We start from the raw sequence: 23,519 nt of genomic DNA, 5'->3' as shown, positions 1-23,519 counted from the left end.
ATACTTAGAAAAATGTAATTCAGAACATGGAGTCTATGTGGGCACAGATGTTAGAAGTCTACATGAAAGCATAATAATAAAGGTGGGCAGAGCATTTATGCTTTTGTCGGGCAACCTGCAGCAAGACATACAGGTAAAAGGATATGCATGCCTCACAACACAGTCCCTAAAAATATATGTCACAATACAGTGAGTAGGTATATCGTCCTTATCTACAATAGCCCCTAATTATATTTAACTCAGAGGGGGCTACCTATGTAACTTGATCAAACTGAAGGTGGGCCTAATTCTAAATATACGATTCAAGTAGACAGAAAATGGACGTTATGAATATGGCATCTACAGAAAAAGTGTTGTACATTATTGTTGTACATTATGTCATACCTCCGAACCTGTGAACATATTTTGTAAAAATGCTGCAGACAGTAAATTCTTTGTTGGGGACATAGCACACATTATTTTAAAGATTGCTCTCAGCACCCCCATTGTTGCATACACACACACACGATTAATAAAGGGAAAATCGCACATCCACCCACTCGTAGCAATTGCTACAAAAGAAACCCATACGGATTCCTCGAAAGGAAAGCCTCACAGTTGAAAAAAAGAAACCGTCCAGGTCTGGGACTCAAACCCGGGACCACCGTCTTTCCGGGACAGCCGCTTTACCATCTAAGATAACCAGGCGGCTAGCAGATGGCCGGGCGAAGTCGAATTTGTCGACAACATGAAGCAAAGGCAAGGGTCTGACGTAATAGTTCTGCGGAAACGCGCAAGGTTAGAGAGGTAATTAATAAAGGGGAAACAAATATTACTTCAAACCCTTACCTTTGCTTCGTGTTGTCAACGAATTCGACTTCGCCCTGCCATGTGCTGAGCCACCTGGTTATCTCAAATGGTAGAGTGGCTGCCTCGGAAAGGTGGTAGTCCCGGGTTCGAGTCCCGGACCAGGAGGAATTTTTCTTCAACTGTGCGGCTTTCCTTTTGAGGAAAACATATGGGTTTCCTTTGTAGGAAGTTCTACGAGCGGGCGGATGTCTGATTTTCCCTTTAATAATCACTTCTCTCCACCTCGTGTGTTTGCGCGGAACTATTACGTCACACACACATTATCAACCATTATTTAACTTGTCGTGCAGCACAAAAAGCAGCACCGAACTTGAAACCAGTAACTGACAACATTGTTTTTTTAGATTACAGAGCTTTTTCAGCGTGTTTGCTGCTGCCGCTTTACGCTGCTTCATGAATTTATCTGACCCAACTTCCCTAAAGCAAGTGCCCCTCTGATGTTCTCATTAGAGATATTGCATCGCTAATAATAAACCAGTACAAGTACCATTACAATTAATTTTTTACATGCATTTTACCAATGTCATGCCCTTAATCTCTCAACAGCTTTAAAACATCTAAAAGGGACACTAAATGGAAACAATAAATCAGTTTAGACTAATAAAGCATTGTTTGAGAACCCTGCAGGCAGTCATTTCAAAAAGATAGTTTGAATGTTAGATGAGAAAATGAAGGTCCAAGTATCAGTATTTGAATTTCGTGCCGAAACCCCAGCGCCGGTACGTCAGCGTGACGCCAGGGTTTCCAAAGTATGTTGTCGCATTTCGGCCGCGTTGGCTGAATAATGGTTCCTGAAACTTGCCATGTTTAATTCCTGGTTCCTTTAGAACACAATGTAGTCAATCTGTACCGCTATATATAATTAGTAGGCCCTAGAAAATGCCATCAAATCCAAGACGTCACAGCCCCCAGATAGCGGGAACTCAAGTAGGCATCGCCACCCGTATATCGTTCTTGCACTTTTTCTGGCTTACCAAACGTCTGATCGTTTTAAGAGTGGTGTTTTTGGTGTTGTAGAACGGTAATTTACTGACGCAGGAGAAATTATTTTTCACTTTAGTGTCCCTTTAACCAACACAACTTCATTGTCTTTCTAAAGTGACATTCATAACATTGTAAAATGAGCCCACATTTGTAAACCCACGAAAAATTCAGGAGAGTTTACAAACTGGAGAGTTTACAAACATGGATGATACCAACAAAATCTGCAGCTCGTGTAAGTGGCAACAACTGCTTTGCACACACTTTGTCCCAGCATGCACATCAGGTACTTTGCCTTGCTGTTGAGGCTGCAGAAGTGCCGCAGGTGCATATGTGGAGGTGCCTCTGGTTCACAAAATCTTGCCATCCCTGAACAATAATAAATGCTTAATCTATTGTAATCCCTGCTGAAACTGCAAACTTGTGATATAAAAAGATCACGTCATATTTTGAAAGAAGTGTCATACAACCAGTTACATGAAGCTGCAACTGGTTGTGCAAATATCTGATCGTAACATCACAGGCGGTTAAATACCACGCAAATCGAACTGTAGCAAACACGAATCTACTATGAAAAGGTTCACACAAACGTACAGCTGTATAACGTGAAATGTGAATTGTACTATCAAAGAATGCCTGAGGACATGAAAAGCGCTCCAAAACCTAATTTGTTTATGCGGCGCAACAAAGCACTGCTCCCAAATGACGATGCGCTCAAAATTACAACAGACCACCTCTTTTTCTGAAGAGACAATACAGAAAAGATAAAGATTTTTCGATTAAAAGAAACCTTGCTTTTGTAATTTCGGCTTCTCTGCAAGATCGGAACCCTTTACAGGTACACGAAAACACACAGGACACTAATACACGTCATCTGACGACACTCTATAAACCAGAATTTCCATACAAGCTGAAAATCTGGCCATGCGTCGACGAAGAAATCGGGTGCCATCTCGCGCAGCTGTTAGCTGTGAAGACGACACGTCGACGAACTACTTCTAGAAATGCCTATACCATTTCTGAATGAACAATTATGTACACAAATAGTAACTTTCTTTGCTTGAATTTTTGTGCCCATTTAGATCAAAGAACCACCCGTGCTAGGGTGCTTCATAGGCGAAAGTAAATAAACCACAGATAGAGCTGTTGGTAACATGAATACGTTTTAGGGCAATTTTCAGGGAACTTTTTGCTAAATGTGCACTGCGACATGAAGAACAACCATTTGAAAAGCACATTTATAATTCTTGCTGCTTTACTAATCCGGATTCGGTTGTTGTACGGATCTTGCGATACGTACAAGAACGCACACTTCACGAACCATAGACGGGAAGAATGCGCGCAAGCGCCGGACTTACCTTTCTAGGCGTACTCGGAAAAAGCTCCTTGTAGCGTCACAGGTGCCGCGGCATCGACTGCACCAACGGTCCTTCCGGCGCGCACACTGTTGAATTGCGGATCAACTACAGGACGTAAGAGCACAATTTTCACCAAATTCTTCCGTACAGTGTGATACGATGCGAGAGTGCCAGAGGAGGAGATCCTTTTCGTGAGCCCGGAACAAAGAAAGTGGCGAAGGGTACTGCGGGCTACATTACGCGGTCCCAGGGGTTTTGTGATTCTCAATGCATACAAAATGCACCACAATTTCTCTCGGCACAGCGTGCACGCGAATAAACAACTGCATCAGACGGCGTCAATGCAGCGCGCACTCACTTGTAGCTAAAGCCTGTTTCACATGATGCGATTTTCGTCGCACCGGAAGTGCGATTTCCGTCGTTTGCGATGAAAATCGCAGTCGCAGTGCCGACCCCCCGATTTTCGGCTGCGACCAACCGGTTGGTCGCACAAGGCTGTTTCACATGCTGCGACTGCAACGACGAAAATCGGTGCTGTCGCACGCGCCGCAATGCAATTTTTAGAGGGCTCATTTCACATGATTGCGATTTCAACAATGCGACTGGTGCGACGCCTAGGGTTGCTTACTACCAGGTTTCGTGACACACGGTGCATAATTCTTTTATTTTAGTGAATAAAACGTTTACACTATAATATTATTGACTTCTCTTGATTAGAAGCAAATAATATGTACGTTTACTAATTTAAGAACGTTAGTTAAGATTTGTCTTGGGGTGCGCGACGGCGGTTTTGTTAGTTCGGTGCGACATTGCGCACGTAAACAGCTGTTCGCAGCTGGTTCAGCCAGCGATTCTTTATTCTGTGGTTCAGCGTTGTATGTTGTCTTATCTACATTCTATGCCCGTTTCGTTCTGCCTGCGCTACAACAATCTACAAGATGACCTATCGACAAGTTCATATAGCTACCGTCACCCTATATGCCGTATTCGGAATTCGGCTGCCACGAAGTTGTGTCAGCCCAGCAAGATCCTTGCGCTACCCGCGCTCGGCGTCAGCTTCTGGAGAAACGATGCGTGTATATTGCCGTCATTGCGCATATGTGGTGCCTGCACCTAGCCATATTCTTACGCCAAATGCAACAAGAAGCACCAACCCGAACGCCCGCGTGTGCCCCTGAACGAAGCCTCAAACGATCAGTGTGATTACGACGTGGAATGAAAACTGTGTTGTGAAATTCAACCATAGCGCTAGCCTGGTTCGTCCATCGCCGTGTTTGTGCTGCGAATATATATATGGGAGCCCCTCTAAATATTTCTAAAGGCGCAAAAGCCGACGCATCAAATGTTTCGAGCAGTTACTGTCACTTTTGTAGAAACCTGTACGTTGTAATATAGCATTCTAAAAGACACGCTTCGCGTCCACTGTGTTGTCCTGTGCTTCGCGCTGGTAGTATGCTCGGAACTTCTAACAAGAAGACCATATCAATACGCGCTATTCATAATGCAGGATCGTAGGCCCATGGCAGGTGCACTTGCCGTAGAATTTTTCAGCTTTCTGCTCAGCCTCGCACGCCTCTCACGGTTAGCCTGTTTTGTGGAAATAAACATTATTATTATATTATTAATGTTATTAGATATTATAGTTTCTTCACTGTAATTTATAGCAATCATCCAGATTTCTTAAGGTAGCCATGCATTTAACCTGTATTAGGTAAACATTGTTATGACATGCTTATGGGAGTCATTTTAAACTATATTGCTCAGCAAGAGAAAGTACAAATACAAGCTTCAACATTTATTCCAATTTCGTATTCCTAAACCGATTATATTGGCAGGATTTTATGCCTGCTTGCATTTACTGCAATTCAATGTTCAGAGCTGGAAAAGTGATTCCTTTTCTTGCTGTCGAAAGGCTGCTCCAATGTCGATAGCAAGCTATAATTATTCATTTCGAAAGTGTTAAGCAATGACTATATGTCTAAGCTTATCAATGCCTTTTTGTCCCACGAACACAATAAATTTTTCTCTCTCCCTCTCATTGACAGCCATGGAATGAAACCGTTCACTTTCATAAGTATCAGGATGCAAACATTCTGGAGATTGTCCTGAGCATTTGTCTGCATCCTATAGTGTGCATGTTTGTATTAAGTTCTCGTGTTACAATCGCAATGATCTACACATATTGTTATATTGCAAAAAACTAATTTATTTCACTTTGTTTTCAAATCTACCATGTGGCCATGCAGTAACGACTGCATTAATAAGCAAAAAGAAAACTGCAGATTCAGTGTACGTGTTGGAATCTATGCGAAGTGAAGATTCTGTCAAGTGGTCAATTAAATGCTGTTAAAGTAACTGCGATATATACAATTTGTCTTATTTTCAACAATCCAACAAGTCATCTTTTGCAAGGTTTGCTTATGCACCGCATAGGTCACAATCTTAATGTCATGTAATCTTTATGCATTACACTGTCCACAAACCATACCGAAACGCAAATGGCAGTTAATATAGATGCACGCTGAGGGACATCAACACAGTGACGTTTGTTGAGCTGATGTTCAGTCTATTGCTTGTCAGCGAGCATTTACTCGGTGTGTACATTAAACTTTTGGTTGTTAAATCATATCGGTTTTCTTGTTTGTCCTATGTGTTATCTGGCGCCATTTGCAGCCAAGCTATTCGTTTTTTTTTTTAGACTGCAACAAATCACTTTAATGGCCCTCATGATACCTTACAAATTTTTTTATTTGTCCAATGTAGCAACAATGTACAGTGTGAAGCAGTAAGAACAGGGTATGCTAACTTTTAATTGAAAGGTTTATTGTGAAAATGCAGTGATCTATAAAGGTTACCATGAAGTAGTACAGCAATAAAGACTAGCCTCGTGAATTCATTAACTATATTGACACAGAAATGTGATGGACAGGAACGAAATGAACACACAGAGCGCTTCGTTCTTGTCTGTTGTCTATCTGTTGCACTTTAGTTAATAAGGAATACCCACAAACTCATCTATTTTTCAGTTATTATGTCGGGCTTATAAGCCTGCTTATGTCCTGGAATATCTGCATGGCTACGTATCCTGTAATTTAATTTCTGGCGATGTGCTTGCAAGTCGCGTGTCAATCACCTGATTTTCCTGACAATCTTGTGTGATGTGCAGGCACAGACATTTTCTGGTGAATCCATGCAGGGTGTTGTGCAGGGTGTAATCTGCACTACAAGTGCTGCTTTGATTGCTTTCAGTTCAGCTTTTCTAGGTATAGGATGACCTGGAATGGTACTCACTTATATGGGGTTTAGTTTATGTAGGGCCTACTACTGTTACACTGCTATTGCCAGATCAGTGTACTATATGTGCCTTATGTTTGCTTGCATCTTCATGATTAGCAACCTCTTCTGTGTGTTTTGCAGTTGCATATAGTCTTCTGGCTTAATTGTTCGCCCCCATATTCCACGGTATGGGCCTGTTGTGTTTCAAGTTCAGGTACTCCCGACGTTGTGTTTCTGAACGGAGAGGTAGTCGTCTTTGCTTGTCATATGCTAGCTGGCATAGTACCAATAAAAGTTGACTATGTTGCGGACTTTGTATCCTTACTGCATCTGTATGAACACTTGCTCTGCAAGGTAATTAACTGTACTGCTAGTAGATTAAATAAATTGCTTGCTATAGTGGCACAGTGACAACGTACCCTCCTGCACACTTATGTAGAACTCGTGCAACAATGCGAAAAGCAGGCAAACGGCCTTGTGGGGATAAAACAGTATAAAAGGACACGCTGACGAAAATTAAATGAAAACTGTTTAGTGAAGTCGGCCAGTACAAGCAGTTCTTGCACGTTCACAACTGATCAAGTGTGCAGAAACATTCATGCCTTGCATCTTTTTAGCAAGTTTCTAATAAGCTTGCGATCACAAATGTAGTGTGTAAACCCATATAACGATATCCGCTGCGATTACTATCCTTATAAGTAATGAATTACCATGCTACTTGCAAGAACATATATCACCCGAGGATTTTAGAACAAATTTCTGCATTTCAACTATACATAATATGTGGTTTATTCAATAAAAGACCACAAACTGGGCTTTTTTGCAATGACAAACTTATTCCAAACTTTACCTACATACAGGCAAGAAAAAAATTTATAGACAGAAATATTTTCTTCAATTTGTTCATCTGCCACTGTGGCTATAGCATTCTGCTGCTAACACAAGGCGAGGGGTTGATTTGCCAACCATGGAAGTCGCATTTCGATGGGAGTCATAGGTGAGAAAAAAAGCTATTGCACTTAGATTTAGTACATCACCTTTTATTGAACCCTTAAACTTCAATAACTATTGCATAGGGGGGCATGCTTATGCAAAATATAACACCAATAGAAAGCAAAGGGCAGAATTGTAAAACAACCATCTTTCATGATAATTTGAGTGTGTAAATATTCATTGCATCAATATGTATTGTTCAACAGCACTGCACAAATAAGCATGATCAGGTATAGCAAGTACTCTGTCAGGAAGCTGGTTCTACAGATGTATAAATGTCAAGGCATGAATGCTCATACTACGTCGCACACATAGCACAAACAAAACCTTTTTCAAGAGTTGTCCCTTCTGGCAGATATGAGTGGGCTATAAGCAGCAGAAACTTTATTGCAGGACATTATGTAATACTGCTTATGAAAGAATGAAGAGAGTGAACAGGCTTTTAACAGCAGTACTGCCTCATGCTGCGCTAATAGGAGGAACGATGAGCAAAAACATTTCTGGTAGAGCACTTAAACAGTAACTTTCTGAAAGACTGAAAATTCCAGGTGAGAGTTGGAGGTACATTTTGCCCACACACACCAACACGGGCATACTACATGAAACACTACAGCCTATGGTGTATTACAGTCTATGGGAAAGCTATCTTATACAGAAATCAAGAATGATGCAACAAGCCCTCGACAACACTGCAGACTTTCTTGGCCAGTCTGGCCTTTCGCTTTCTGATAAGTAAGCTCATATCAACGTCGGAAAAAAAAGAAAGACTAGAATCAAGAACTACCCCAGATTGCACATTGTGATCCACATAGCTGGACAAATATGCCCGCAAGTCAACATCCACAAATCCTCAGCTAGTGTAAGCCCATGACGGCAGAGCCAGCACGTGGGTGAAACAATTATGCAGTGCCTGGACGCAACTTCCGCATCCGGTGAAAAGAATAATCTCGAAATAATGGGGGTGGACGAGTGGATACTATAGAAAATCGGAGATGCTGTGTTTGTGTCCAAGGTATCATACGGTATGAATTATCAGCAGCACACAAAAAGACAACTCATCGAATACAGGCATCGGGTAGTAATAACAGGTCTTTCCAGCTGTACCATGCTTGAAGACCTCTATGAGAAAGTAACGAAAAAGCACCTAGACGGAGTAGAGTTGCAGCCTGCAGCACAAATTCTTTGTCTCAAGACCTCAGAGCCTCGTCCCAAGATACTATGCCAGCTAGCATATGAGATGCAAAGACGACTACCTCTCCCTTCAGAAACACAACGTCGGGAGTACCTGAACTGGAAACAAAACAGGCCCATACCGTGGAATATGGGGGCAAACAATTAAACCAGAAAACTATATGCAACTGCAAAACACACAGAGGAGGTTGCTAATCATGAAGATGCAAGCAATCATAAGGCACATATAGTACACTGATCTGGCAATAGCAGTGTAACAGTAGTACGACACTACATAAACTAAACCCCATATAAGTGAGTACCATTCCAGGTCATCCTATACCTAGAAAAGCTGAACTGAAAGCAATCAAAGCAGCACTTGTAGTGCAGATTACACCCTGCACAACACCCTGCATGGATTCACCAGAAACTGTCTGTGCCTGCACATCACACAAGATTGTCAGGAAAATCAGGTGATTGACACGCGTCTTGCAAGCACATGGACAGAAATTAAATTACAGCACACGTAGCCATGCAGATATTCCAGGACACAAGCAGGCTTATACGCCCGACATAATAACTGAAAAATAGATGAGTTTGTGGGTATTCATTATTAACTAAAGTGCAACAGATAGACAACAGACAAGAACGAAGCGCTCTGTGTGTTCATTTCGTTCCTGTCCATAACATTTCTGTGTCAATATAGTTAATGAATTCACGAGGCTAGTCTTTATTGCTGTACTACTTCATGGTAACCTTTATAGATCACTGCATTTTCACAATAAACCTTTCAATTAGAAGTTAGCATACCCTGTTCTTACTGCTTCACACTGTACATTCTTGCTACATTGGCCAAATAAAAAATTTTGTAAGGTATCATGAGGGCCATTAAAGTGACTTGTTACAGTCTAAAAAAAAACGAATAGCCTGGCTGCAAATGGCGCAAGAGAACACATAGGACAAACAAGAAAACCGATATGATTTAAGAAACAAAAGTTTAATGTACACACCGAGTAAATGATCGCTGACAAGCAATAGACTGAACATCAGCTCAACAAACGTCACTGTGTTGATTTCTCGCAGCGTGCATCTACATTAACTGCCATTTGCGTTTCGGTATGGTTTGCGGACAGTGTAATGCATAAAGATTACATGACATTAAGGTTGTGACCTCTGCGGTGCATAAGCAAACCTTGCAAAAGATGACATGTTGGATTGTTGAAAATAAGACAAATTGCATATATCGCAGTTACTTTAACAGCATTTAATTGACCACTTGACAGAATCTTCACTTCGCATAGATTCCAACACGTACACTGAATCTGCAGTTTTCTTTTTTGCTTATTAATGCAGTCGTTACTGCATGGCCACATGGTAGATTTGAAAACAAAGTGAAATAAATTAGTTTTTTGCAATATAACAATATGTGTAGATCATTGCGATTGTAACAAGAGAACTTAATACAAACATGCACACTATAGGATGCAGACAAATGCTCAGGACAACCTCCAGAATGTTTGCATCCTGATACTTATGAAAGTGAACGGTTTCATTCCATGGCTGTCAATGAGAGGGAGAGAGAAAACTTTATTGTGTTCGTGGGACAAAAACGCATTGATAAGCTTAGACATATAGTCATTGCTTAACACTTTCGAAATGAATAATTATAGCTTGCTATCGACATTGGAGCAGCCTTTCGACAGCAAGAAAAGGAATCACTTTTCCAGCTCTGAACAGTGAATTGCAGGAAATGCAAGCAGGCATAAAATTCTGCCAATATAATCTGTTTAGGAATACGAAATTGGAATAAATGTTGAAGCTTGCATTTGTACTTTCTCTGGCTGAGCAATATAGTGTGAAATGACTCCCATAAGCATGTCATAACAATGTTGACCTAATACACGTTAAATGCATCACTAGCTTAAGAAATCTGGATGATTGCTATAAATTACAGTGAAGAAACTTTAATATCTAATAACATTATTAATATAATAATAATGTTTATTTCCACAGGCTAACAGGCTAACCGTGAGAGGCGTGCGATGCTGAGCAGAAAGCTGAAAAATTCTACGGCAAGTGCACCTGCCATGGGCCTACGATCCTGCATTATGAATAGCGCGTATTGATATGGTCTTCTTGTTAGAAGTTCTGAGCATACTACCAGCGCGAGACACGGGACAACACAGTGGACGCGAAGCGTGTCTTTTAGAATGCTATATTACAACGTACAGGTTTCTACAAAAGCGACGGTAACTGCTCGAAACATTTGATGCGTCGGCTTTTGCGCCTTTAGAAATATTTAGAGAGGGCTCCCATATATATATTCGCAGCACAAGCACGGCGATGGACGAACCAGGCTAGCGCTAAGGTTGAATTTCCCAACACAGTTTTCATTCCACGTCGTAATCACACTGATCGTTTGAGGCTTCGTTCAGGGGCACACGCGGGCGTTCGGGTAGGTGCTTCTTGTTGCGTTTGGCGTAAGAATACGGCTAGGTGCAGGCACCACATATGCGCAATGACGGCAATATACACGCATCGTTTTTCCAGAAGCTGACGCCGAGCACGGGTAGCGCGAGGATCTTGCTGGGCTGACACAACTTCGTGGCAGCCGAATTCTGAATACTGCATATACGGTGACGGTAGCTATATGAACTTGTCGATAGGTCATCTTGTAGATTGTTGTAGCGCAGGCAGAACGAAACGGTCACAGAATGTAGATAAGACAACACACAACGCTGAACCACAGAATAAAGAATCGCTGGCTGAACCACCTGCGAACAGCTGTTTACGTGCGCGATGTCGCACCGAACTAACAAAACCGCCGTCGCGCACCCCAAGACAAATCTTAGCTAACGTTCTTAAATTAGTAAACGTACATAATATTTGCTTCTAATCAAGAGAAGTCAATAATATTACAGTGTAAACGTTTTATTCACTAAAATAAAAGAATTATGCACCGTGTGTCACGAAACCTGGTAGTAAGCAACCCTGGGCGTCGCACCAGTCGCATTGTTGAAATCGCAATCCTGTGAAATGAGCCCTCTAAAAATCGCATTGCGACTAGTGCGACAGCACCGATTTTCGTCGTTGCAGTCGCAGCATGTGAAACAGCCTTTAGGCTGAAGAAGGCGAAATAATATTACCTGTAACTTTACCGGCGCTACCTGAGTCGATAATCTTCTTCTAAGTGTGGCATAAGCGAAATAAACTGATCAGCGTTTTCTTCGTATCCATTCTGAGCCTTAACTGCAGCGAAAAGATCTTTATAGTGAGCTTCAAGTAGGCTTAATATTTGGGACGTGTCTGTGTATATAGACCCACCAGACTCAATTTCTAATATTTGCTTGGAAAGCGCGTATCGCTTCTCATCACCGAGAGCCCTTTTTGTGGGCTGTTCCTCTGTGAAGCGAGTTGTGCGTGAACGAACCATTGCTCCTTTGTACACTTCCGTCTGATATTTCTGTATTTGTGCGCGAACTGTTTTTATTTCATCGCTATACAACCCTGGTTCCTGGCTTTTGAAAGCGTGCAGCTTGTGAAGTAGATCATGAAGGTAATGCTTTTCAGCTTTTTTGCTTTGATACAGCTCACATGAAATGGCAATCGCCTCATTTTTTACTCTATTTTTGAACATTTCCCATCGAGCAAACAAAGGAAGCTGTTGACATTGTGTTATTTCTAGCCATAATTCTTTCACTTTGTTTACAAAACTTTCCTCTCGCAAAAGTTGTGTATTAAATTTCCACAGTTCCCAGTTTGGAGCAAACCTGCGGAATTTTCGGGGACCCCATGCAACAGCTACTAAACAGTGGTCTGTGAAAAATACAGGTTTCACGGCGTAGTTGTGAATGTTAGACCAGATGCTCGTCGAAACATACACACGATCAAGTCGAGCATGGGAGACGCCTTGAAAGTGCGTGAACCGCACCCAAGATGGGGTGTAGGCGCCCACGTCTATTAGATTGTGATCTTCCGTTAACTGATGCAGGAAAGCAGCACTTGCATCATAACGATTAGTTAGGTATGAGTGGTCTCTGGAATAACAAACACAGTTGAAGTCTCCCAACAGTACCAAATCTCTGTCAGTATCTAGGAGCGGAGCAAGTGAGAGGAAGAAAGCCTTCCTGTCACTCACTTTTGAGGGAGCATAAACGCAAATTAATCGCCAATTACGGGAATGAAAAGAGAGGTCACAGCATATAAGGCGGCCTTCCCCATCAACACGCAGCGACAATGAAGAATGATTTAACTGCTTTCTGACTAACAAAAAGCATCCAGCGGAAGCACCACATGCTTGGCTAATACACACCTCGTAATCAGGTTGAAAAGTTTGCAGCGCAAGCTTGACATCACTAGCAGACGATATCTTTGTCTCTTGCACTGCACCAACATCAACTTCATGCTGCCTAAGCACGTGTAGTAACTGCCGCTGACGCCTTATATTCCTCAGCCCACGTACGTTGAGTGTCGCTACACATAAAGGGAGGGTGAAGGCGGTAGCCATTTTGCTCACCTAAAGCTTTTCTATTTCACTGCCCTTGGCCACAGGTAAATCTGTGGTCTTGCTCACTTTGGACTTCTTTGTGCCACTCTCCTGACTACGCTGATATAACCGGCGGGGCACATTATCACCAGGAGAGGGAGTTTGCTGTGCACTAGGAGACACTTTCTCGGGCGCCTGTAGTGCACATTCTGTTGCTTCGTCATTGCATGGTGCCGGACGTTTCCTGGCCTTGCTGATGTCCATCGCCTCTTCCTCATCTTCCTTGTCATCAGGGGGCTTTTCTTTAAGGCTTGCTAGGCCAGGTGGGCAAACTGAGTCATCCTCGCCGGAAGCTTCGCTAGTCTTACTTGAGCTGTTATGACTGGTTGGCGTTGGCTTCAAGGTCTCCTGGTCCTCGTCCCTAATGCCACCTGTAGTCTCTCCGGTGGCATCTACTACCTCTGTAGAATCCATGAGGTGGTCCAGTTGTGGCTCGTCTGCGCTATATTGCCCAGAACGAAGCTTATTGGCGTAGGTGGACACGCAGGCGTCCGCTGAGTGACCAAATCGATGGCACTGTAAACATCTCGGTGTTCTGCATTGTCGTCGAACGTGTCCCACGCGCTTGCAACGAAGGCACAGAGGAGGCCTACCGGGGATAAGTACGAGGCACTGGTGTCCATAAATGGACATAATGTGCGGTATTGAGGTTACCGTGATAGTGTCTTTGAGCACCAAGGAAACCTCCCGGTTTGTTGTCACCCACTGTTCCATGCCAGTGCATCTCTATGCTTCTCTCTCCACCGACTACACCTGACCATAGGCCTGGAACGCCTCCTCAACGCGTCGTGGTTCAAGGTGAGGTGGAAGCCATAGTAATTTAAGCTTGATGTTTTTAGTCTCCGGATCTATCACCATGCACTTCAGCCCTTTGACACGGAGCTCACCGGAGCTCACCAACAGACTCTCGTCGCCCACAGGCGACGAGAGTCTGTTTTGCCGCACTACTAGCGCAAGTAACCATCCATACATGGCTCATTTGATACTGTCCGACACCTACAATATCTGAAGTATTCACTACCTCAAGCAGAGCGTCTCGGAAGTCGGGAGCACGGTATGGTCTGCCACTCAAGTCCGCATGAAGGAAAATGGAATTCAAAACATCGTTACCGGTTGGTAGACGCGGGAGGACAACTTTGTAGCTTGCATCTTCGTTGAAAAACGGGGTCGACGATCCTCGGCCTGGGGCCGATACGCTGTTTCCAGCAGAGAGCATTTTAGAGCACAGCCGTTCCACCACGCCGAACATTGCAGATAAGGTACATTTTGGCTATGCCAACAGTATAATCGCTGTCTGGGTTGCTGTTTACACTTACATTTTAAAAGCCAAGATGCGCTTTCACTTCACCGCGTACACTGCCGCATCTCTATATGAGCAAAAGTGTTGTTACCATCGACAGGTACATCGTGGAGTGCTAGAACATCGATTTTGCTGTAACGATATCCATATTTAATAAGAAATTCAGAAACAGACAACGGTGACCGGGGACACTGAGGGTTGTTACTGGTAATTTCGACAGTTGTCTCTTGCTCTTAACACTTTTGAGCTGGCATATAATTCGTATGTTCAATGCAAAATAGCTACATAATCACTCGTGGGTGAGTCTTGATCCATCCGGACAGTATACTGGCTTCTCACGGCAGCGCTGTACCAGATTAATGAGACCCGAGCGAGACAGCTTTTCACGCAACTTTGTGGAACAATCCAAAACTTCTTTTCCGCTTCGCATAAGCTTGTGCAATATTTCTGGGAAATTAACTAATGTGTCAGTGTAACCGCACATGTAACTCCACAGGACTGTGTGCCCCATCTTACCAAATAAAACAAAGTGGATACGCAGCCAGTCCCGCAGATGGTATGATTTTGATCAGTGGCCGATTTTGAGGAGGCCGGTAGGCGTCGCTGGTGCCGCGTCGACTTTAATACCGGTGTCGGTGCTGTCAGTATTGCCGGCTTCAGAGAAGCACGATTGAATACCGCGCAAGAGAAAAGTACGGTGTACACCACCGATGCGAAGCTGACAAGGGCCGCGACGGAAAGTGCTACTGTTGCGACTTCAGAACTCTTGGCCGTCGCGACCGAATGTTTCTGTTGCGACGTCAGAATTGCTGTCGTGACGTCAGAAATGTGTGTCGCAACTACAGAAACGTTAGAAACTTCTGTCGTACAACAGAAATTTCTGTATTTGCAGCAGGAATTCCTGTTGTCTTTTTCAACTGGGAAGGACCGGGAATCGGTTTGAAATTCGCAGCTAGCATATCGCAGTTTGGTCTGTGAATGTTCCGAGGTGGTCAATCAATTTCTGTAGAGCTTGATAATGGCCCCAATTTAGCACTAGGGCCTAAATTGGGCCTAAATCCTCCCCAGTTCTATTCAAGCATTAAACTGGTATGCATGATACCATCCAGTATGGTTGCCACAAAGCTCCAGATTAAGCCAGCTTTTGTGACAAACAGGCGACCCTATATGTTGCCACTGCGTCCAGTATAAGCCAGTTTAGTTGCAAACAGGGCCCCTGTTAAGACCCATTTCTGCGTGAACTGGTCGTGCATATACCTGCTTGCATGCCAAACGGGACCCCGTTCAGACCTGTTCGTGTGTAAACTGGTCCTGTTTATACCTGTTTGTTGCTAAACAGGTCCCTGTTAAAACCAGTTTATACCTGTATAACCCAGTTTGAATTTAAATAGGATTCTCCAATAGTGGGGCCCGCAGTCCATCTCGAATTTCGGGATTGCAGGCCATGCAAATGCCCAACTCTTCCCGTACTGCTATATTTAAAATAAAATAAAGAACTTGTCTGAGAGGAATGAATTGCCTAGAAATTATAAACCATCAAATCGGGTATCGCTACGAACTCTACACATGATGTTACCTCATCTCGAGTTTTTCTTTGATCAGCTTCCACAGAAGAAGGCCATAAAAAAACGAAGGTGAAAGAAGATGAAAGATGAAGGGGATAAAAACGCTCGGGTGGATGAAGATGAAAATTTCGCATGCAGTGAAGTTAGGTCCGCAGAAGGTGGACGTTGGTGATGCTACTCCATTAGTATTGATATGCCAACAGCGATCGTAAACAAGGGGAGGTGGCCATCTCGCGCCGGAGAAGAACGGCAGTATTATATGTTTTAAAGGTCTACTTACCTGTCCCCAGTCCAGCGAAAGAAAGAATCAAACTGGTGACGGCAAAAAACTTCTCCCACCATGGCACCTTCCGAACGATTTCTTCGTTCATCGCCGTACAGCACGACGTTTTAGAACATTTCACCCACGAACACAGAGCAACACCGAACGAACGGCGCGAAATGGTCTTCGAAGGAAGAATAAAAACAGCGAGGCGCAAAGCGCCGCCTGTTATCGGCAGCCTGGAAACTCTTTCTTGCCCCCTGTCTCAGTGGTGGCGGTCTCCAATGCCTCCAAATCCTATTTCATATGTGCATATTGACACGCGTACTTATCTTTATCGGGCGACCACGTTTGGCCGCCTGACAAATGTTATCGTGCAGGGCAGGACGCGCCTGAATGTAAAAGAAATTTCTTGAATGTTATCGATGGTTCCCTCAACTGTCTTTCACCGCAACTTGTGTAATCTGATTGCATGTATGCGCGACGCGAATAGTGCAGAACTTTGTGAAAGGCACGCGGGTCCCATCGGTTAATCTGGAACATTCCACAACTGATCTATAAAAGCCGACGCGCATGACCCGCTGATCAGATTTCCGACGATCGCCGACCGTGTTCGCCGCTATCGTTGTGCTACAAGTGTAGCCTGTTTTGTGGGCACAGGTTCGCCCAATAAAAGCTAGTTTTGCATTCCACCGTACTGCTTCTTTCTTCACGGTCACTACCACGTGACAATATACTATAAGGTCTAATATGACGACTAGTAGATGCGACGGCGTGATCATTTGAAGATTCTTGAAACTGACAGCGAGCGAAATGTCCATGCCATGACCATGCCAACGTAGGTGTGTGTGTACCATCACCGCCCTTCTCATTTTCTTGTAGTGTAGACTAATCCAACTTCTTATGAGCGCCATTGTCGTATTTATATGCTCTGCGTTTTCTTTCTTACTTTTCTGATCGGCTTTTTGCAGCAGCCGTGTTTTTCTCCCTGCGGTGACATTTCTCCGCAAATATGAGTGTAGCAATACGTATAGCATGTGTCGCAAGTATTTTGTGCCAACATTTATATGTACGCCAGTGCCGCGTAGCTGGACAGAACCAAGTTAATATTGTTTACCGTCGCTTGGCGCAAGTCAAACTGCTGTATTGTATTTCGCTTATATAGTAATTAGGTATTACTGCTGATTCAACTTCAATGAATATTATATTCAGGGCAAAAATGCACATGATAAAATTGAAGATCATCTAGAAAAATTGCCGATCCAGCTGTCTGTTGCTCAATACGTGCAACATAAAACTTTTCTAAGCATGAAAGAATCCCGTGAAAGCCCTCGAAAAAACCCACCCGCTCTTTGCAACCTCCTCGATGGATTGGTTATCAAATCATCATTTCTTTGCCCTTACTCTTACCACAATTTCATAAAATGGGCTCACGAGTTAGCAGAATACCCTTGGTGCGCCCTTTTATTATTTTCGAGGTGCTGATAGGTTGTTGTGGGCGAAAGAAACACCTTGGTACTCAAGGTTGCTGTGACACTTCTGCACTAAAACCAAATGAAAAGCTGTGTGAGGTTGCGTTCCCGAGTCATTTTTTTGAGCTGCTCATATGGTCACAGTATAGGCTAAGGATCGCATTCTGTTGTCTACGGCATTACGGCGTCCACGGGCGTGTAGTGGAAATGGGCAGGTAAAGCATAAGAAGGTACGCAAGGTAGATGACCATTTCGGTTTGGGCACAGGATAAGCCCCAAAGGGTGCAAATTTTTCTTAGCCTGTGGGCTACCGATGTCATACCGCTGCTTGATGCGTATGGCGTCTGCGGTGTTGAAGTGAAGAGACAGGCATTTTTCTTTGTTTTGTTTCCTATTCTGTCTTTGGCTTTGTACCACTGGCTTATTTAAATTCTTTCGGCTCGATGTTGCTTTAGCGATCAGCCTATAAGCGTTGGCGAATCACTCCGCGTTCGCCAATCATCGCTATGCAGGCACGTTATCTTTGTGTGGTAGCATCGGCGGTGGCGCAAATAAATGATTGGTAAGCGTTGTATTTTATGACACTGCATCGCGTAGAGAAACGCTTGCATGTACGTGCGGAGCAATCAGTTGCCGATAAGAACCACACATAAGACTTGTGAAGTAGGTGGGGTGGCCGGGCCGTAAAATGGAGCGACACATTTTTTCTTCCTCCGCACTCTATCCTGCCTTCCAGCTCTTACTGATATCATTGTACAAATTTGCGCACGTCGGCGTTGATTCGTTGCAGAAATCACACATTCCGGAGAACTTCACTGCGTGCGCAGCGGGCCTTGAGTGCCTGGCGGTCGTCAACCAAGCTCTCATGCCGCAGAAATTGGAACTATTGTCAGCTGAAGCGCCACTAAAGCGACAGGCAGTATTCATTAGAGAGTTTAACTTGACCGCAAACTTCTTACCATTAACGGTATATCGCGCAGCGATCCTGTGACGCCTCTTCTAACCACCATGCTTTAGGCACGGTTTAATGCTTTATCATTCTTAATATACCTCTCGCACTTTCCGGAGGCAATTTAAGCGTCTATGTATGTATGTATGTATGTATGTATGTATGTATGTATGTATGTATGTATGTATGTATGTATGTATGTATGTATGTATGTATGTGTCTATGATTGTATGTATGTATGTATGTATGTATGTATGTATGTATGTATGTATGTATGTATGTATGTATGTATGTATGTATGTATGTATGTATGTATGTATGTATGTATGTATGTATGTATGTATGTATGTATGTATGTATGTATGTATGTATCTACAGTGACCCATATAGGCATGAAAGAGGTTCGTTCAACAGCGGTACGTACGTACCCAATGGCACATACTCACTGACCCATACTGGCTTCGATGGCTGGCGTGGAACCCTGTTACCTCAGCACGGCAGCCCAATAATCTAACCTTTCGACTGCGGACTGCCTAGTGACCCAGGTATGCGGCAAAACGACTAGATAAATGCATGGATACATACATAAGTAGCCCCCAGAAAGTGCTAGAAGTCTCCTAAGAATGCCAACGTTTCAAAAGAGAAAAAAAAAATATGTGCCTGTTTTTATCCCTCCACGTTTCAAGAAATACTTCCCTCGCAATTGAATTGAAATAAATTCTGGGGTTTTACGTGCTAAAAGTGCGATCTGATTATGAGGCTTGCTGCAGTTGCGGACTCCGCAGTAATTTTGACCGCTAGGGAATCTTTAACGTGCCCCCCAGCGCGCGGGACACGGGCGTTTTTGTATTACGCCCCCATCGAAATGCGGACGCGATTTGATTCCGCGATATCGTCCTTAGCAGCACAACACAATAGCATCTAAGCCATCACCGGCAGGGTTTCGCGCCACAGTGTACGCTCTCACCAATAACCAGCCCCGTTTCTTTTCTGTGTAGATACGCGCTGATATTGAAGCGTGGCAGAAAAGAAACAATAGACCGACTCGCCCCAAGAACCTATCATACACGCGTTACGTGAAAAAAATGAAAAAGCGTCAATAGGAGGGCGATCGACTGCATGGGAAAGAAACGACGACGACGGCTGTGAAGGTGTGATCGCAGTGAAATGAAGTCAATGAAATGACAAAGACTGCGTGAAGATGGCGCCTCACATGTGTTATAGACCACGTCCGCGCTTATACCGCTGTCTGCCATCTCGGACCGCGTCTATTTGACCTATGTCCGGTACCGCCCAAGTGATCTCTCCCGGTCTACATCACGACGGTTCGGCCACGGGATCTTTCACTATTCAGATTCAGGAGCGTTTCATGGGCAAGAAATGCGGCGCGCGCGTTGGAACGAACTGACAGATCCGTGTATTGCGGGTTTTCTGGCTTTTATTGGCTTTTTTTTGGCGTTGGAAATGCGGAGGCAACGCAAAGAGGCCGTGCGATCAGGTTTTTCTAGTTTCTCTCAGGAGACGAGAAGAGTGCTGACAATGCGCCGCAAGGAATGGCCGTCGTTAGACGCAGACAGAAACTACGCAGTTGACGCGCTTTTTTCGCATACTCGAAATAAGCGATTGGTGCCTAAGCCGTGTCGGTCTGCTGTAATGCTGGATGACATGTTAATTCATAACGCGAACGCAGAAGGCGAGCACCGGAACAAATGTAGTCACACGCGTGTTTACTCGACGAAAACCGCCACATTACACTCTCTCCTTGGCGTATTTATTTATTCAAAATACTCACAGGCTCCAAGTAGGAGTATTGTGTGAGGGGGCATGTACAGAAAATGAAGGATACAAAAAAGCAGCTCATGCATCATTATACAATGGGTAACAGTTTCACAGGACGCAGAGAACTAACGAGAAGTATAAAGTTGCAAATATAAGGCCAGCAAAATATTGCACAGTGTATGCAATATATGAAGAAACATTGAAATGGCGGCTAAAAGGGTGACTAACGAAGTATAAGGCAGTGAATAAAACAGTTGAAAACACCAGAGCAGTACTTGGTCTTTGAAGGCTGCGGAGTCATAAAAGGCAACACTAGGCAGCCGTGCTTATACTAGTCATCTATTATACTAGTGTAACTTACCTGAACAGCTGTTTGCTACTTTAGCGAGCAAGCTTTTAAATCCCCTGCCGTTTCGTTTGATCTCCTGTCACGCAGCCACTTTCAATCGAGGCCGAGCCTTATACGAATAGAGCGCTGCTCGCAATTATGCTCGAACCGCATCTATTCAATCGTGATCGAGCTTCTTCGTTGCGATCGTAGATGTCAGTAGCCTACACCGTCAAAGCTAAGAGAGCTCTACTAAATGCCCGAGCGTGTCCCTCCATGGCAACACCATGCGCCGTAAGCGAGCGGTATCACCTAATTGCCTCGATAATATAAATGATCCAGCCGTGTTCACGAGATAAATATACGGGGTGATTATTCTTAAGCTGTACTGAACTTTTTTTTCTTAAGAGCCTGTTGCCCATAACTTAATTCTATTCCTTGAGCTAGATTATTTGGAGAGTCGGACATTACTCACGCAAGAAATCAAAACCTAAATTTCCCTAATTAACAAAACTTCACCAATTGCTTATTAATTACTTCATGGCACATATGACCCATTCATTCCGTGTAGCCTGTGAATTTTCAAGGCGTATTAGCTTGGACTGAATTTCTATAACGACACCAGTTTTGAGATTTGTGCTATCAATCTCGCCAGCACAATGCATTATTTTCCACTTACTTTTCCAATTAAAACACCCATTTATGAATTCAAGTGCAAAAGTAACTAGAACGCCCAAGTATGTCGTGCCAGGCTCAGGGAAATAATACCTGGAAGCTTATGTAGGCAAGAAAATTGATTTCAAGTGGATTATCTAGCAAGCGCACAGGTATTTATACGTAAATTGCAATATGTTCCTTGAAATAATTAGGAAAGCAGTTAACGGATCTTCGTTAATTAGTTGATAATGTGTCTCCATTTCTCGTGCTAGTAATATCCGTCTCTTTGCATATGCTCAAGGACAATAATTGTGCCAACTGGCAGAAGCGTTTTTTTTTTAATATTCCTTCAAGCTTAAGAAGGATCACCCCGTACGTATGTCGCCAATTGACGCGTTCGACTTACACTTCAGATAATTCTTGCAATCCTCTCTTTGCAGGCGAGCAGCTTGTCCACGCACCACCGACGAGCAGCAACGTGCAGCGAACTGAGGAACTCGCACAACTGAAGCAGATGTTAATGTAAACATGGCGTGAGGGATATGCTTTACCATGGTTTCACCCACCAGCTCGTTGCACATAGCTTGCACTTCGCTTTTGAACCCGCCGTGGTTGCTCAGTTAATATGGTGTTGGACTGCTGAGCACGAGGTCGCGGGACCGAATCTCGGCCACGGCAGCCGCATTTCGATGGGGGCGAAAACACCCGTGTGCTTAGATTTAGGAGCACGTTAAAGAACCCCAGGTGGTCGAATCTTCCGGAGTCCTCCACTACGGCATGCCTCATAATCAAAAAGTGGTTTTGGCACGTAAAACCCCATAATGTTTTTTTTTTTTTTAACTTCGCTTTGCTCATGGCCTGTGACGACACACTGTTTACACGAAAGGGGGAGGTCTGTTGTGCAAGACAGCAGCCAGAGCTGCCAGGGTTAGGGGAAGAGTCAAATAAATATTGCTGCGCTTCCTTAAGATATTTGACAGCGATGAGGAGAACTGTATGGTTCTATGCGTACATTCGATCGATCACTGATTCATGGCCTCACTCATGAATCTGTCATTTGCCTATTAATGAAACGCGCCTGGCATCTGAAATATTACACAAGCGCCACGACGCAATTCTGTCCTACAGCTGCGCTTAGATCTGCCGCCTCCGTAGAATAGCTACGTTCGAAGTTCATGCGTATCACTACACATAGCTGCGACGAGCCTGATGCATCACAACATTGCGTCGTTCGCTGCGCATGTACGATTCGGTATCACCTCAAAACGTGGTTTCGTGTCTGGTCACGTGGATGTTGACGATTCCCGCGTTAAAAGCAAAAGTTATGAAGTCAGACGTGGCACCGACAGCCCTGGATCAGCCACTTTCTTAAGCCAACAACCAGGATTTGTGACAGCAGTGGTCTGCCCTCGTTGGATGTTGACGGCACCAGGGCCACACAACAAACGTCTCCAACAGCCACGTCCGAGCACGGCTAGCCATAGCTCATCAGCAACGGTAAGTGTGCGCGCACATCGGGCTACGTGAGGTTCGTGCCTTTCCATTTAACTGCGCATGGGGTGAATTTGTCTAGACGAAGGTGGTGCGTCACCACTATGGCATGTAAAACATGGACGGAAAGTCGGGATGGTGCAAACCGTACAGTTTACGAAAGGCATCAGAAACATGCGTTGACCATTCTAAGGTGTCCAAGGTCCATTTTTCGCGGCAAAGGAAACGAACGGCAGTCGTGTGGTTACGTGACAGGCAACATGACGGCTTTCGTATACCGAAGTCGAGAAGCCAAGAAATGCCAATTAGGTAAAAGCACGCCCTCTTGACAAACGTTTCGAGCGTAACTGGAGACGTCAATTGATGCCATAAGATGGTCGCATAGCGTATAACTTGGATCAGTGTGACTTTCTGGGCATGTGTCTTCCTCGTGGGCGCTTCAAAAACGCGGCATTTCATGCGAGTTGACACGGTACCCTGAAAAAAAAGATATATCATATATGAAGTTCTGAATGTTACTGCTGACAAGGGGGTATCTTCGTC

The 23,519-nt window shown here is 43.9% G+C and overlaps 2 protein-coding genes across 4 annotated transcripts in view; both read right to left on the bottom strand.

Moving 5' to 3' along the window:
- Nucleotides 1-16,529, bottom strand: part of LOC139046966 (XK-related protein 7-like) — a 61,472-nt gene extending 44,943 nt beyond the window's left edge. For all 3 annotated transcript variants that reach the window (XM_070520885.1, XM_070520886.1, XM_070520887.1), the window contains exon 1: nt 16,319-16,529. In XM_070520885.1, coding sequence (XP_070376986.1) covers nt 16,319-16,409 — 91 coding nt within the window. In that variant the 5' untranslated portion in view covers nt 16,410-16,529. The remainder of the gene's footprint in view (nt 1-16,318) is intronic.
- On the bottom strand, nt 13,144-14,389 carry LOC139061429 (uncharacterized). Its single transcript, XM_070541417.1, is given in 2 exon segments — nt 13,144-14,055; nt 14,099-14,389. Coding segments are annotated over 2 exon segments (1,203 nt in total).
- Nucleotides 16,530-23,519: the final 6,990 nt, after the last annotated feature.

Source organism: Dermacentor albipictus, chromosome 6, assembly GCF_038994185.2.
Source record: "Dermacentor albipictus isolate Rhodes 1998 colony chromosome 6, USDA_Dalb.pri_finalv2, whole genome shotgun sequence".
NCBI lineage: Eukaryota > Metazoa > Arthropoda > Arachnida > Ixodida > Ixodidae > Dermacentor > Dermacentor albipictus.
The sequence above is the reverse complement of the archived record's forward strand: the minus strand, read 5'-3'. Positions and strand labels throughout refer to the sequence as shown.